This window comes from Hemicordylus capensis, chromosome 1 (assembly GCF_027244095.1).
Source record: "Hemicordylus capensis ecotype Gifberg chromosome 1, rHemCap1.1.pri, whole genome shotgun sequence".
NCBI lineage: Eukaryota > Metazoa > Chordata > Lepidosauria > Squamata > Cordylidae > Hemicordylus > Hemicordylus capensis.
The window spans coordinates 13,868,588-13,886,245 of record NC_069657.1 but is presented as its reverse complement, the minus strand read 5'-3'; the positions used below and the strand labels follow the sequence as shown (position 1 = coordinate 13,886,245).

At 48.2% G+C, this 17,658-nt stretch overlaps 1 protein-coding gene across 6 annotated transcripts in view; it reads left to right on the top strand.

Moving 5' to 3' along the window:
* The window catches only part of KCNH5 (potassium voltage-gated channel subfamily H member 5), a 277,982-nt gene that overhangs the window by 202,793 nt on the left and 57,531 nt on the right, over nt 1–17,658 (top strand). For all 6 annotated transcript variants that reach the window (XM_053287204.1, XM_053287203.1, XM_053287206.1 and 3 more), the window contains one exon: nt 16,218–16,470. In XM_053287204.1, the coding sequence (XP_053143179.1) occupies nt 16,218–16,470 (253 nt within the window). The remainder of the gene's footprint in view (nt 1–16,217; nt 16,471–17,658) is intronic.

Genomic DNA, 17,658 nt, shown 5'->3' with positions numbered 1-17,658 from the left:
ACAATATTGGACCTCTGAAAAGTATAAGCATGCATATGTATTCAGTACTTGGTTTGGGCCCCTTTTGCAGCAATTACTGCCTCAATGCAGCGTGGCATGGATGCTATCAGTCTGTGGCACTGATGAAGTATTATGGAAGACCAGGATGCTTCATTCGCGGCCTTCAGCTCTTCTGCATTGTTTGGTCTCATGTCTCTCATCCTTCTCTTGGCAATGCCCCATAGATTCTCTATGGGGTCAGGTCAGGCGAGTTTGCTGGCCAGTCAAGCACAGTACACTGTATACTTTTCAGAGGTCCGATATTGTTCTATTCTTCAATCCTTGTCTTCTTGGTTCCATGTAATATTCTAATTTTCTGGGATTGTGGATTTGGGGTTTTCATGAGCTGTACGCCATGATCATCACAATTATAACAAATTAAGGCTTGACTTATCTCGCTTTGCATGTAATGCGTCTGTCTCATATATCAGTTTCACCTTTTAATTTGCATTACTGAAATTAATGGACTTTTGCACGATATTCTAATTTTCTGAGTTTCACCTGTAAATGCACAATAAAAACAGGCAGCCAAAGAACAGAACCACCAACAGCCAAAGACAATTCAGCAAGACAACAGTGTGAGCCCAAACCCTGGGCTTTGCTGGCCTCAGACTGTGTAGGGCCTTAAAGCCTGTTGAATTGAGCCTGCAAGCAAACTGAAAGCCGGTTCGGATGGAAATGCACTGGGGAGATATGGTTAGAACACCTTCAACCAGACAAGAAGGTGTTTGGGTCATAGAATCATTTTTTAATATTATTTATTTATTCAAAATGTTTATACCCCACCCCTCCAGTGCGCTACTGCTTGGGGCAGCTCACAACAATAAGATGGATACAAGAGACAATAAAAGTAATAAAATTAACTAAATTAAACAAAAAATGTTGTCAGATTAAAAACCATAATCATCAATAGGTTCAAATTAAAGGTTATTTTAAAAGCTAAAAACTGAAAATTATAAAAAGCTAAAGAACCTGCCAGATATAACAAAAAAAATATGGAGCATTATAAAGCCTCCTTAAAAGATTTGTTTTAAGATATTTTTTTAAAAACACCGAGGGAGGGAGCATGGTGAAGCTCTTCAGGGAGGGCATTGCAAACCCGAGGGGCCACAACCGAAAAGGCCCTGTCTCTAGTCCCTGCCAACCAGATCTCTGTTAGTGGTGGGGTCATGAGCAGGGCCTGAGATGCTGAGCAGAGGGCCCTGGCAGATCCATATGGGCGAATGTGGTCCGACAGGTACCCCGGCCCCAAGCTGTGTAGGGCTTAAAGGTCAATACCAGCACCTTGAATCTAGCCTGGAAGCGGACTGGTAGCCAATGAAGCTGACGCAGGATGGGTGTGATACTCGTGAAGCGACTTGCACCCAAGAGCATCCTTGCAAATGCCAACATGCCAGGACATCAGCTCTGCGTTGATGTCCGGGACCCACCAGGGCTGCGGTAAACTTGAAAAACAGCCCTGATGATAATGTGACAAGACTGCTGTGGAGCGACATAAAAACTATTCTGGGCAGCCATGCAGTGTTCTGGGCAGCCATGCATGTTCTCCTTTCTTTGGGAACAAGGGAAGGAGTGCTGTGTGGCTGCCCAGAAGCAGTTTTAAGTCATCCTGCAGCAACCCCAGTTGGAGCTGCCTTTCAGATTCCACAGCAGCCCCAGCTGGGACATAGGGCTGCCTGTCATCTCAGCCATAGAATTTTAAAGTTGGAAGGGACCTTGGAGGTCTTTTAATCCAGCCCCCTGGTTAGTTCAGGAATCTCCGAGAGCAAGGGTTTACAATCTGTGGTCCTCCCAACGTTGCTGAACTACAACTCCCATCACCCACAGCCACAACCCAGCTGGGGATGATGGGAGTTGTAGTTCAGCAACATTGGGAGGGCCACAGGTTGGGAGCCCCTGCCCTACAGCATCTCTGACAGATGGCTATCCAGCCGCTGCTTGGAAACCTCCGGTGAAGGAGAACCCAGCACATCATGAGGCAGGCTGTTCCAACGTCAAACAGTTGTTTATGGAGAAGGAGTTAGGTCGGCTCTCTATAGTTCATAGAATGAGATGGTAGAACCGGAGGACTTCAGATTGCAGGTTGGGGATCATGTTGTTGAGTATTCCTATATGTAAATGCAACTCCCTGTCACTAGGATACTAGTGTAGCAGGAAGATCAGGGCCAGGGGTGCAATTAGGTAATTTCAGAGCTGAGACCTAAAGGCCTTTAGAGCCCCATCCCCCTCCGATTGCAAGTTAAGCATCATCCCCCTATACACACACACACACACACACACACACACACACACACACACACACACACAGAGTTACACGCAGTGTTTTTAACTTGTGAGTTCTTGAGGGCACAAACAGCAACTGAACTCACAAGAATGTAAGAATATAAAACAGGTATATTTATGCAAATATGCATTAGCAGAAACATTTCATCACACAACTTAACATATCCCCATCCCACATATTTCTTTCCCCACTTCCCCCCTCTGTCCTAAAGCAGAGGTCATGCCCAGTGCCTGGCGCAGGTCACAGTCATGCTTGGCCACTCAGCACGATGACCACACCTCCCGGAACAGACTAAAGAGGATTTGGGGACCCCCAGGGAGTGTGGAGGCCCTGGACTCCAGCCCAGAAGCCCAGGGGTAAGAACGCCACTGATGTGGAGACAGCCAACAACCTGGATGGCTTTAAGAGGGCTTTGGGTAACTTTATGGAGGAGAGGTCTATCAACGGCTACTAGTCGGAGGGCTATAGGCCACCTCCAGCCTCACAGGCAGGATGCCTCTGAGTACCAGTTGCGGGGGAGAAACAGCAGGAGAGAGGACATGCCCTCAACTCCTGCCTGTAGGCTTCCAACGGCATCTGGTGAGTCACTGTGTGAAACAGGATGCTGGACTGGATGGGCCTTCTTGGGTCTGATCCAGCAGGGCTGTTCTTATGTTCTTATGTTAAGCTTTTACATGGAAGAGCTTTTTAAAATAGGATATACTACAGCCTGAAGGGGTGCAGTCTATTTTACCATCTCAGTGTTTTGCCTGTTCATTCTGCAACTTCTGTAGATGAGGCCTAACTTGCAGGCTCTAGGTTGGAGAGGGAAAGGACACACTCTGGATTCTTACTGGCCAACGTTCTGCTTGCACAACAGACAGAGGGGCTATTCTGACGATCAGCAAAAATCGGGCTAGCCTCCGCTAGCCCGATTTTTGCTGCTCGTCAGAACCACCAGGCTCGCAGCCGAGCCCGGTGGTTCTGGAGCGGCTAACCCGCTCTGGAACCCCTGGTAAAAAGCAGGTTTGCTTAGCGAGCGCTCCGCAAACCTGCTTTTTACAATCGTGAGTAGCCGCGGCGTGCCTTCGCACCATGCCTACTCATGAGTAGACCCCTGGCCGGAAGCCGAAAAGCCACCTCCCGGCTCCGGGGGTCTTTCCAGTATGCCGTGCGTGCTTGCGCAGGGCATACTGGGGCTTGCAGTGGCCATGCGGCCCCTGCTCACCCACCCCCGCCAGCTCCGCCACAGAGCCGGCAACCGTGTGGGCGGCCGATCCAGCCCCCCAGGGCTCCCTGCCCGCTCGTCTGCGGGGAGAGAGGGCTAAGCCCGCTCTCCCCGCAGTTTCTAAAAAAAATGGGTCTCACGGATCGTGAGACCCACCTCAAAGTTGGGCTGGTGCAGGAAGGTTGCGTTGCTGTACTAAATCATGGGAATTGTCGGGATGGTGCTGTTGTGCTCCCTGCAGAACATATGAGGTGTGCCACATGTTTTGCACCTTGATGCAGAAGTGCCATCATGTTTGTACTACTGCAACACTAGTCCAGAACGCAAGCTACCGACTTAGCCCAACTAGCTAGTGCAACGGCCTTACACTAGTGTAATACACTTGCGCAAGTGCAGCGACAGTCAGAATACCGGCTGTATAAATAAATGCCATTGGCTGACATGTTCCAGATTGTGGTGCGGGCAGTACAGACCCAGCCTTGCTGTTGCGGGGCTCTCAATCCCCTGGCAATAGTGCTTCACAAGAGGACACTACTGCTGACTTGTGCAATTTCAGGTCATGTGACAGGAGCTCACAATGTCTGATTGCACAACCACTGGATCCAGCACAATCCAGAACAACCACTGGATGCTTTGGAGCCCTGCAGTGGTATGTGCGGATCTGTACCATCCACACGCTGCTGCGGAACATGTCAGCCATTGTAAATAATGATGCATACTGAGAACTTAGGGTTGAGGAAGGGAAGAGGTCAGAAGCCCCATGCTAATTTTCTAATTCCCTCCCCATGTGCAGGGCATGGGTAGGGAACCCCTCAGAGCACAGATTTTGCCCTAAATCATTGCAATGATAAATTTCTCTCTCTCTCTCTTTGTAAAAACCCACCGCTTCATAAACAGAAAACATTCATATAAGAGGCTAACTTCAGCAGAATTATCAAGCAATAAATGTCTTTATTGGATATTTGGAGAGCTTCCCCTGCATACAAATCTTCCGTTCCAAAGAGCCAGTTTTCTGCACAAGATCCCAACTTTATCTCCCGCTGGGTTGCCTGGGGCAACTCACCATAGGCAAGGATGTAGGTGGCTATTTGCCATCCTTCTTTCAATCAGCGTGGCCAGTTCCATGATGTTTGAAAGAATCCCCGAAACAAGCGCTTCAGAAAGCTGTGTGCTACATGTGTAGCTATGTACCTCTTTTGTTAACCAACCTGAACAGATTTCCAAGCATTTGCAAAGCCACCCTGAAGAACCATCATACCAAGAATGGGATGTTTATAGTCTTTTTAGCAGACATCTATCGGTTGAACACAGCCCTAATCTACAAAAGTTTTTGTGCTGCTTTCCCCTATTCTCTCTTCCTGCCTTTATATCATCTCTATTCCCTGCAGAGTTCTTTTGAACCATCCTAGAAGCTTATCTTAAACTGCTCGACTATGTTTAGAAAATGCCGGAGGAAAGGAAAAACAATATTAGATCCACCCCCTTGGGAATTTGAAGCTTTCTTGGCCTCAAGAGCAGTACAGAAATCGAAGCAAACAGTATCATTTTGCTGTGGATTGCTTTTTCCTTCAACTGCCACACATTTTATGTACTGAGAGGTGATTTCTATTCCTCCATATAATCCTTTGGAATTTGCAAGGTGGCTCGTGCTATAATGGAGAAATAAGAGTGTATTGAAATAGCATTGTTGTAATCGTTGTAGTAACAGCATCATCATCAGTAGTAGTAGTAGTAGTAGTAGTAGTAGTAGTAATATATTAACAGCAGACCTACTTTGCAGTGTTCCATCTGCCTTGTAATGGATCATGCACCCAGTTGCACAAGGGTACTCTTGTGCAAAATGCAAGAATTGTGCTGATGTAGTTGTATGATGGATGGCCATTATTTCCAATGCCTGTCTATTGTGGAACTGCATATGTGCAATCCTTGCATTTTGCGCAAGAGCACTCTTGCGCAAATCCAAGCATAGTAATAATATTATTAGAGACATTTAATATACCACCCACTCTGAAGACTCAGAATAGTAATAGTAGTAGTGGTGGTGGTGGTGTCTTAAGTGCTTCAGGTGCTTTGCAAATGTGAAATCAACAAGACTGAAAGGCTGTTCACACGACCAAAAGCACTGGGGGCAGGGAGGGCTGGGGGGAAGGCAGGAGCCTGCCTACCTTCCCCCAGACTACTGGAGCCACTCCTGGACTCTGCAGTGCAGAGTGCCCACACTACCAGTGTGTGAGGGCTCCAGGAGTGGTGAAAATGATAGGGAAAAGTAGGCTGAGTCCTCCTGGATCCCACAATGCACCGTACCAGAAGCATCGGGGGAATTATCCGCTGCTGGGTGCTCCTTCCATCCGGCTCTATGGACAAACTGCCAGCAGCCCAAGTGCCCACACGACTGGGTGGTGAAGGGAGGAGAGCAGGCACGTACCTTCCTCCCCCTCTTCCTTTTAGCCCAGATTTCAAATCCAGACTGTCTGGCTGAGGAGCGCTGGGATCGGGACTGGTGTGAGCTGGCCCAGGTAGAGCTGGTCATGAAGACAATCTCTGTGTTTGCAAGCTTACAAGTTAAACAGACAGACCCATAAGAAAAAAGAAAGGAGAATCAGTTCTATAGGCTCCATCTACCCCCCCCCCCACACACACACCTTTACCAGGGCCAGTTCCTGTTTCCTGGAATCTGTCTTTGGTAGATCACTGTCCCTGTTTTAGCCCTTGTTTTGCCTCTTGGGGATGCCTTGTTCCATTTCCCCCATCCACCCCCAGTATATGTTGTTTGAGTTGTCAGCCATCAGGATTCAGCTCTCTCCCCAGAGTCCCTTGAAATTAATCCCCAGTAGGCAGGTGAATGCATTGTGCTGCCTCTAATGCACCTGCAGGTCAATGGATGCACAACACAAAGGCGCTGTGCAATGCACAGCATCTAGCAGATGGAATCTGATCCTCGGCAATCTGGGAGGTTCTGTTAGCTGGCGGCCCCTATGCCAGTGCATGGATCCTGTCATCTGCCAAGCTGTGTTTTGATGACCCAAGTAATAAATATCAAACTGTTTAGCCAATCAAATGACTATAGGACAATAGCCAATCTGAGCCTGAGGAATTACAAGAAAGCAGCTTCAGCCTATAACTTCATGGAGGAGAGGTCTATCAATGGCTACTAGTCGGAGGGCCACCTCCAGCCTCAAAGGCAGGATGCCACCAGACTAGTAGCCATTGATAGACCTGTCCACCATGAATCTGTCTAGCCCCTTTCAAAGCCCTCCAAGCTGGTGGCCATTACCACATCCCATGGCAAGGAATTCCCTGTGCGCTGTGTGAAAAAGAATTATGTGCTGTGTGAAAAAGTACTTCCTCTTGTCGGTCCTCAATTTCCCAACCTTCAGTTTCATGGGGTGACAAAGCTTGCTCATATGGATTCAAGTTGGCGTCTTCAAAAGGGAGGTTTGTGGGCACCACAACATTGAGTCATCACAGATCATTCCTCCTCCAGGTCCCATTCTATTTTACATGTTGTTTTTACCACTCCGATCTTTCATGCCTCCCCTGATGGATGTGGTACAGCTGCCGCCTGTGATGTTTGTGGCTTTAGATTTATTACACGACAGCAGCCCTTTTGATAGCACCAATAACAGGTCTTTGAAAATGCTCCCAGTCTCCTGGAACTGTACACAGAAAGTTGACAGGCCGCTTGTTGCTGGCTGTTGGTATGAAATAGGATTCCACTGGGCAAAAGCAATGGTTGTGTAGCCTGCTTAATTCCATAATTTAGTATCCGGCTAATAACACGAGGGAAGAGTTTTCATCCCTCCGCCAATCTCTTGTATTAGCCTCATCTAATGGTGAAACCACCATGGAGAGGAACAGCGCCATTAAAGAAGACATTTTTCATCGGATCGGCCTTGGGGAGCCTAGGAGACATCCTTTCACAAACCGTATCTGTCTCAACTCACATGGTCCAACTTGTAGTCATATACTGTATGTACTGCAGAGCTGAAGAAGGATTCAGCTGGGAGCTGAAGAAGGATTCAACTGGGATTTAATATCATAGGAACATAAGAACCTGACTTATACCCGTCTGGAAGAGCCTGTCTCACCCGGCGGCCTGGCAGGGCTTTTTGGGTCAGGTCCTTTAAAGTACCAAGGGGAGGGGGTTGTTCAGCACCTTGATCCTCCTCCTTGGTGTCATACTCCTTGCCACAGTCAATCTCTAGAGGCCTGTGACTCCCTACCCTGCCTCATTGCTGGACTGCCGCCTCCTCACTGGCCCAGGCCCTCCTCATAAGCCCCTGCACAGGCAGCACGCACTCACAGCCCCCTCCCAATGAGCCCCCGCCCTGCTTTATTAGGTCCCATAATTGCTGACTGGCCCTGCTGGGCTCTCCCTCCTCATTTCCCTGCACCTCCCTCTGGCGGCCTCCTTCCTGCGGAACAGCGCATCATTGACATCATCATGATGCGCCTCACCCTCCTGGCTGGGCTTCCCTGTCTTGGGAGTTTCCTGACAGGTCTCCCTCCTCCCAGTCCCCTTGGCCAGCTGGAGAGCAAGGCTGCTTCTCTGCCCCAAGGGAAGGGGCTTGCCTCCAGCTCAGCATCATCCCCACATGCTGTTGCTGCTGTCTTGGAGGTGCTGGTAAAGCTGGTAGGCGGTCCTGCCGAACATTACCAAGTCAGAACCTTCCTGGTCCATCTAGCTCAGTACTGTCCACACTAAGACTGTAGGGATATGCAAATAGGTTCAGCATCGAACATGTTTGGCGTCGAAACAGCTCCGTCCAACAGTTCGAGGTCGAACCGAATCACCCTGTTCGGTTCAGCCCCAGACTGAAACCCTCCCCACCCCCTGGCCATTCGGGGGCCCTGCAAGTAATTTAAAAACACACACACACTTTTTTTAAAAAAGTACTTACTAAAGTCATGACCCAGGCCACACAGAGGCCCATTGCACATACATGGTGGCCTCCAAAATGTGGACACCACCACCCCCTGCCCTGAGGCCTTAGAGAAGCCCTCCAGAGGGGGTAAGTACTAAAAAAAATTATTTTAAATCTTGCGAAATCCCCACCACACACACACACACACACACACACACACACACACACACACACCTGAACCTGGGGGGCAAAACCAAACTGGCCCAGTCCTGTTCGGGTCCTGTTCAGACTTGAACCGGGCCAACCGGTTTTGTGCACACCCATACAGGACTGCATGACTTCAGCCCTCCTGCAGATGTTGGACTACAGCTCCCATCACCCCGACTATTGGGCACCATGGCTGGGGATGATGGGAGTGGTAGTCTAGCAACAGCTGAAGGACCACAGTTGTGCAGCCCTGGTCTATGCCGACTGGCAGAGGTGCTCAAAGACAGATGTCTCTCCCAGCCCTACCCAGAGATGCTGCCAGGGCTTGAACCTGGGACCTTCTGCATGCAAAGCAGATGCTCCCCCGCTGAGCTGTGGCCCCATCCCCAAAGCTGGAACACCTGAGCTGCCTGTTCCCTTGGTGGTGGACCACTTTTGAGTGCAGAAGTGGCAGTGCCTATCCCTGAACTAGACTGACCTGCCCCTTGCTCTGCCTGCTTCAACAGCCTTAGAGATAACGGGCACTGGGTCTGTGCAAATATTCAGCTCTGAATACCCAGAGCTAAATAACAAGCACATCCCTGTGGCACTGCATGGAGGAGAGAATCCCCAGCGTGCAGCTCTGCGTGGGACCCAGCTCTCTAACCAACTCCTTATCCGATGCAGAGGCCCTGAAGAAGCACAGAGTCCTTTTGCATCCCATCACCATCTTGGAAGATGTGCAGGGAATGCTGGGAATCTTTTCCCGTGCTTTCCCCATAAAACTCTGTGGGGAAGGTGCTGGGACGGACTCCACTTTCTCTGGTAATGCCGGAGATTACCTCTAGGGACCTTTAGCAAGCAATACCAGGGGTGGAGCTAAAATTGAATGGGTGGCAACGGCAAATGTCTCTGGGCCCCTGATTGGGGGGCAGAACTTGCCCTTCGCTCATTGGATCTCTGAAGATGCAGGGGGTGGGGGAAGGGGCCATCTTCACTTTTTGTCCCAGGGCCCACTCCAGCCTTGCTACACCCCTGTGCTATGCATTTATTTAACAATAAATAAATAAATCTGCTCTGCCACGGAGCGATGGTCCGTCCCTTGTAACTCTGACTTCCACCTTTAGCTTTGTCATGCAGCAAAGACTTGAACCCAGGTTTCCCCAATCCAAGTCCAACACTCTCTCAAAAAATGACTTCTGCTACGAATAAGTATATATACTGCTTTTCAACATATATAGCACTGTGGACGTTGTTGCCTCTGGCTTACACATGGTGCAGCATCCCACCAATCCAAGAGCGAGGCACACACATGGATTCAGTGCATCCCCAAACTCCGCTGAAGCAAGCTCACAGAGGCTTCGTTGCTACTAACAATTGCATCATCGCTGTAGTGACGATGCTCCCATTGGGAATAATGGGAGTTGTCACTACAGCGAAGTTGCAATCGTTAATTGCAATGGGGCATCTTTGAGCTCAGTCGCAGCATCGACGGTTTGGGGGAAGCACGAAGCCAACCCCTTTGGATCAGTGGGGTGCTGGGTTGTAGGTAAGCTGCTCTCTCCAAAAGACGACAGAAGTGAAAGACGTCTGGTTTGGTGTTCTTTACTTCAGCCCAGGGATCCTCAGAGCTGAGTCCCCAAATGTTGAAAGACTACGACTTTGGCCATTGTGGCTGGATGATGGGAATTGTAGCCCCGTAACATCTGGAGGCCCAACTTTGAGAACCTCTGCTTTAACCATAGACCAGGACTGCACAACTCCAGCCCTCTTGCAGATGTTGGACGACAGCTCCCATCATCCCCAACTACTAGCCACTGTGGCTGGGGATAATGGGAGTTGTAGTTTAAAAAAACAAAAAACAGCTGGAGTGTCAAAGTTGTGAAGCCCTTCCATAGACTCTTTGTTGCCAAACTCCTCCCTCTCAGTGCAAGAAGCAGAATCCATTTTCAGGCTGCCAAATCAACCACAGACCCTGTGGGTTGGCTTTGTTCCTCTGTTCTTTGGGGTAGCTGTCTCTCCCTGTTGATATTCAGCTGGAGGCAGCAGGCGGCTGACTGTATGAATAGAACCTTTTGGCTCATAACTTCAGTTAATTACTGAATTCTTCCTGATGGATTTAGCTGGCTTTTTCCTACACAGTGGAGTTCTCGCCTTCTCAACTGCTGGAGAACATGATGAAAGGACTACTGTTGTGTCTACAAAAAGGAACACCGTACCCAGTGATAATGCTACTTAGATATCTGAGCATATCTGGATTCTTTTTTTATATCATGCCAGACTTTTTCTAAGGCAACCTGGAAAAGATTTTGAGAGCCGTTAGGGTAGTAGAGCATGCTTTTGTAGCATTTTGCAGTACAATCCTACCTACACCAAGAAGTAAGTCCTAAGTAAGTCAGTGGGACGTACTTCGGAGTAAGCATACATCAAACTGGGGTGTGAGAAGAATTCCAGAAGGAAGCGAATGAATCTCTCACCTTCTTCAGACAATGCCAACGGGAATGCACGGGCAAGCCCCACCCTCTGAAACAGTGTGCCCTTAACCCGGGGTTCTTCACTGTTTTTCAAGCGGGGGCCAATTTGGATAAGAGCCATTTCCCACTGTGCTGACCTCTGCACAATACTACCCTTTCCTGAGTGCTGAAAGGGCCGTTTAAGAGAGACTGAGCCCTCTCTTAAGAGCTCTAGGAGGAAAGTACTGGGCGCTGGGCAAAGCAGAGCATTGCACAGTGAGAAGGGTCATCTCCACCTGGTTCTCGGAGGACTGTGCAGAGTATTCAGCTTACAGTTGCCATGTCCCCCGATTTTCTGGGTAGTACCTGGATTTTAAACATGTCACCTAGATTGCTTAGGCCACCCGGATTCCTCCAGATTTCCTTTTTAGTTGTTTTTTTTTAAAGCTAATTTCTAGCCCTTGTGGAAGTGGAGTTATGGAGCAAAACATGGGGTTATTATTCTGCTCAACTGCTAGACTTGGATTAAGGCAGGTAGAGCACAGGAGCCTAGCTGGAAGGTTCACAAGTACAGCAATCCCCTAAGGAATGTTGCCTTTATTTTTTATCAGCAGGGTATCTCTATTGGGTAGTTGAGAGGGTAGCTTGCTTTTGATGTAAATCACTGCCTGCCTACCAGGTTGTGTATAGTAATGCTTAAGGTCTTTGGCTTCCATTCTGTGCATGTCTACTTAGAAGTTATTTTATTTATTTATTTATTTATTTATTCACATTTATATCCCACTCTTCCTCCAAGGAGTTCAGAGCAGTGCACTACATACTTAAGTTTCTCTTTCACAACAACCCTGTGAAGTAGGTTAGGCTGAGAGAGAAGTGACTGGCCCAGAGTCACCCAGCTAGTATCATGACTTAATGGGGATTTGAACTCAGGTCTCCCCGGTCCTCGTCCAGTACTCTAACCACTACACCACGCTGGCTCTTAGTACCCTTGGTTTCAATTTTATCTTCTCTCAAGTAAGTGTGTACACAGTATTGTAGCCTTAACTGAAAAGCTGGGGGGGGGGGGTTGTGTGTGTTTTTGGTTCTATTGCTGCTGTTAATATGTCAAACTTAGATTTATTTTCTATAGATATTATTTTGATTTTGTGTGTTTTTAAATTTTGCTTATGCCACCATTAATTCCCCCTGCCCCCTGCTCTTTTTAAAGCCTATAGTCATTTTGTTGTTACATTTTATGTATTTATCTCAAGATGTAAATAGTGACCATGACAAGGCTTAAGCATGAAAGCCTTAATCCTTAATGCCAGTTTTGTGGGGTCAGTTGTATAATTTAGTTGCAATGAAAATGCACTCAGAGACAGCACTGCTCCTCAGCATGAGCTTTAATGATCTTCACCTCCACCAATAAAAAGCATATTTAAATTAGGATATTTAAGGTAATAAATAGCACATTTATTCACCAATAAATGGCATATTCAGGTATTTGAAAATGGAGTGAGATGGTTGTCTGCAGTTGGTGAGGAATCCATGACAGCACTACACACAGCTCATTAGACAATGTTAAAAACTGAAAGTCTATATTAGAAAGTGTTAGGATATAAAGGATGGGTGTTTAATGCTCAGGAAAACAATCAGGCAAAGAGAACTTCCCCAGCTATTGTTGGTAGATATCCAGAGCAAATACAACTCAACTGGAAAGTGCACCTGCTAATTTATATAATATGCGAATTATTTGCAGGCCAATTGACACAATATGCAAATTAGGGCCAGAATATGGCAACCCTAATTCAACTTTAGCCAAAGCTTCATACAGGCCCAACAAATAATTAGTCAGGAAGCCACACTTAGAGGTGAGTCTCACGATCAGTGAGACTCGCTGGGGAGGGGTTTGTGGGGAGAGCGGGCTGAGCTTTCAGACGACCCCCCACAGACGATCCAGGCTGCAGCCCTGGGCGGCCGGATCAGCCACCCACACGATTGCCAGCTCTATCATGGAGCTGGCGGGGGCTGAGGGGATCGGGGGCCACGTGCCCCCCAGAAGCTCGAGGATGCCCTGCGGCAACACACGATCGAAAAGACGGGGTTAGCGGAGTGCTCGCTCCGCTAACCTCAACTAATGGGAGGACGAGTTAAGCGGGTTTCCCGCTTTGAGGACACTGGACCCGCCTGAGAGCCTGGTAGTTCTCATGATCGCAAAAAGCAGGCTAGGCTGCCTTAGCCCGCTTTTTGGCAATCGTGAGAATCGCCTCTTAGGGTTGATGATGGAGGCCAGCACTGACCCCTGGGCCTTACAATGAAGGACACTGTCATAACCACACCTCCTGCTTTCCATGGAAACAGCATTTGTCTACAGCAGGCCTGCTCAACTTAGGCCCCCCAGCTGTTTTTGGACTACAACTCCCATAATTCTCATCCACAGCAGCCAATAGCCAGGAATTATGGGAATTGTAGGCCAACATCTGCAGGAGGGCCGAAGCTGAGCAGGCCTGGTCTACAGCAAGGATTCCCAACTTTGGGTCTCCAGGTGTGGGACCACCACTCCTACCTTTCTCAGTCACAATGCCAAAGACCATGGTGTCTGGGGATGATGGGAATTGTAACCCAACAGGGTTTGGGAATCCATTTGAGAACCTAGGGGAGAAACCACTATGTTTAGCCTCGACGGGAAGGAATTGAGGGAGGCCTAGACCTCACTTAGAGCAACTGCTAGGAAGGTGGGCCTATCCTAATGAGAGGGAAAGCCCGGGAAAATCAAAACAGAGGGACCAATTCAGAGGACTGGGCGGGAACTACACTCACAGTCACCAGCAGAAGAAGAGAAAGCTTTGTTCTTTTTGTTTGTTCTGTCCCAAGAGTGCCTTGAGGAAGCAGCTGGCTGAGAAGCTGCTGGGGAAATGGGAGGCCACAGTCTGGAGGCTGGAGGCAGCAGGAAGATCCCTGCCTGTGAGTAATAAGATAGGGACCAGTGTTTTTTCTAATTTTTTTTTCATCTGTGTGCGGAATGAGTTTTGTTCTGGGTGGCAGTATCAAGGCAGTGTGCATGCACATGCATTCAGAGTGGGGCCTTCCTGATCAGCCTGAGCGGGATGTAAAATTAACTGAGCGGACATCAAAAACCATGTGAGTGCATGCACATGTTCATGCCAAAGGGAACACTGATAGGGGCCAGTTCAGTTAGATGCGTGAGGGAAGTTATTTTCCTTTATTGTATTGCTTGAATCTGAGTTGCATGGTTGATGAAAACTTCTCTCTCTTCCAATCTGCTTTATGAAGAGTCAAATGTTCTTATTGCATACTCTTGTTTTTCTTTTAATTGGATAATAAACTCTTCTTGGTGAAGTGTGCTACTCTTCATTTTTTAATCTGCTTTAGTTGCATGCATTTGGAGGCCTAGGACCGCTTAGCCCTTCTAGGGAGGGTTATGCCACTTTACCCCTACGGCAGGGAAGCGCCTCTCCCACTCCCCTGGCTTCCACAGAGCCAAGCCCCTGCCAGTAGCCAGGTGAGTGACGGAGGCTCTTCCCTGCTGTAGGGGCTGCTGGGCAGCACGTTGTGGCTCCGAATAGCGTTCAGGTGCCGCTGCCGCAGAGCTGAGTCCCGAATTACTTTACTCTTAAAGCTGCCTCCCACCACCCCGCCGGAGGCACATTAACGGGCCACCACTGCTTATGTTTATTTTTAGATGGTGAGCCTTTGGGGACAGGGAATCATCTTGTTTATTGTGTGTTTATTTTGCTACATAAACCACTTTGCCAGCTTTTGTTGAAAAGTGATATATAAGTAGTAGTAGTAGTAGTAGTAGTAGTGGCTCACACAGGACTGAGAAGTTAGATCGCCTCCCTCTTTGCTTAAAGGAGGAGAGAGGCGATGGAACTCTTTAGTGCTAAATTAACCCTAAAGCTACTAGGGAAGTTTCCCCTACAGAAGCACTCCTTCCATTTCATTTCACTGAGCAGGGAGTGGGCCAAGGAGCAGCGTCAGCGGCTGATGGGGAGTGCAGGGGGTGCAGCTGATGATGGGGAGTGCCCTGATGAGTATTCCGTAGGGAGGGGGGTGAGGAGTGGCAGCAAAGGAGGAGGGTGGCTGAGGGGGAGTCCTGCTCAGCCCCAGCCCTGCAGCCTTCTAGGGACGGCCCTGATTGTGGCTGCCAGTTGGCAGCCTCTTTCTGTACAGCAGCTGGCTCTTTATTTACCCATCCCCATCCCGATGGATCGAACCGATAACGATTTTTGACTCGATGTGATCCTGGCCACCCTCTGAATCATTAGCATGATGCAATAATGGCCAGGATTGTGATCAGGCTAATCATACAGCCTCTGCACAGTTCTAAGGGATCATAACGCTGGTCTGCCTTAGGTTAGTTGTAAGGATTCTGAGCTAACTATTATTATTAATTTCATTTCTGTACCACCCATCCTAAAGCAGCTCAGGGCAGTTCACCATACCGAATTCAAACCAGTTAAAACATAAAATAAAAGCAATTAAAATACTAACAGAAGACTATTTAAAAAATAATTAAAACTATTAAACATTATTAATTAAAGTAAATTTTGGTGACAAATTGATTTCAACTCCTGGTGCCCACAGAGCCCTTTGGTTGTCTTTGGTAGAATACAGGAGGGTTTTACTATTGCCTCCTCCCGCGCACTATGAGATGATGCCTTTCAGCATCTTCCTATATTGCTGCTGCCCGATATAGTAGCAGCGGGAATTCGAACCAGCAACCTTCTCCTGGTTAGTCAAGCATTGCCCCGCTGCGCCATTTAAGGTGGCCAGACTAAAATGATGGATCTTTATAGCTCTCCTGAAGGTCTCCAAAGACGATAGGCCTCTTATACCCAAGGGGAGCACGTTCCACAACCTAGAGGCAGCTACTGAGAAGGTTCAATCCCAAGTCAACACCAGATGAATGGGTGGCACCCAAAGATGGACCTCTCCTGACGATCTTAATGAGTGGTGGGGGTCTTGCTTAGAAAGGGGTGCCTTGAAGAAAAAGCCATGCTTCACAGTAATGCCTGTGAAGGACTTCGAACAGTCTCAACACTATATACATGATGATGATGATAATGATGATGATGATGATGATGATGATGATGATGATGATGAATGTTGTTATAATTTCACTAGATTTTTTTTCTCAATGCTGTACTCACTGTCTGGTGAAATGTGCCCTCTTTCCCCAGGTCCTTTCAATCTGTCCCAAGGACATGAGAGCAGATATCTGCGTGCATCTCAACCGAAAGGTTTTCAATGAACATCCGGCCTTTCGGCTGGCCAGCGATGGTTGCCTGCGAGCCCTGGCTGTAGAGTTCCAGACAATTCACTGCGCCCCTGGAGACCTCATCTACCATGCCGGCGAAAGCGTCGATGCCCTCTGCTTTGTCGTCTCTGGATCCCTAGAAGTCATCCAGGATGACGAGGTGGTGGCTATCTTAGGTACCGTGATCTTTTTTTGCTTCCCCTCTCTCCAGTGTTTTAACGGCATTGCTGGCAGACTGCAAAACGGATTAGGGGTGGTGTTGCACCCGGAAGATCAGGGCGGCCCAAGGCATTGTGGTGCCTGTGCGAAAGAGTACAATGTTACCTTGCCTGGTAGGGCTCAGCATGGCCGCTTTCAAAAGCTTTGAGAAGGGCATGGGAAGCAGGAGGGAGGGAAAGTTGCTAGCCATCTCCGCTTCTCTCTTTGTGCTCCTGGTGAGCTTTGCAAGGACTGTAAGAAGAGGCACTCCCAGCAAAGGCTGTCAGGGCCCAATTCGTTCCAGAGAATGGCTCCAACAGCGATGGCAAAGAATATTCTTCCCTCCATGCTGGCACAGCCATAATCTGCCACCCAAGGTGACCGCCTCATTGATTCATGGAAGATCCACCCTTCCTTGATTCATGGAAGGTCCACCCCTGAGGGAGATGGTACTCCTAACAAGGCAGTTCTGCTCCGTTCTCTTTTGTCTGGCTTGCTTCACTTGCCTGGGTCATTATACTTGCCCCTGTTGTGATGCCAGCTCTGACTGAAGGCATTCCTGGACCCCCCCAAAAAAACAACAACAATCCCAAACCCTACCCCCAGTGTTTTTCACCAAGCCATTCAAATCTCCAAATGGCTTTCAATAGTCATCTGGAGATGGATGCCGATACCTGGAGAGAGCAGGACAATCCTGGAAGGGTTGGCAACTTTATTTATTTACTTACTTACTTACTTACTTACTTACTTACTTACTTACTGACCCATTCCAGAGGCTCTGGGCAGTGTACAACAAGTTTTAAAAAGACATAAGCACACACAGTGCTAAAAACAATATTAAAACAATTCAAAAACAATTAGAACCATTTAAAACCAATTAAAATACTTTTAGAAAACAACAACACCTTACAAGCCTTGGAAGGCCAAGCCAAACAGATAAGCTTTTAGGGCTCCCTTCAAGGCCGACAGCGAGCCTAAACTGCAGATATGTGCCGGGAGTGCATTCCATAGGCCAGGAGCAGCTACAGAAAAGGCCAGGTTCTGAGTCGCCACCAGACGTTCCGGTGGTAACTGGAGACGGATGGACATTAGATGCACACAGCTGCTGCATGACACTCTGGCCCAGTTTATATTGGTTAATTATTGTGGGCTGATATGTAGAAAGT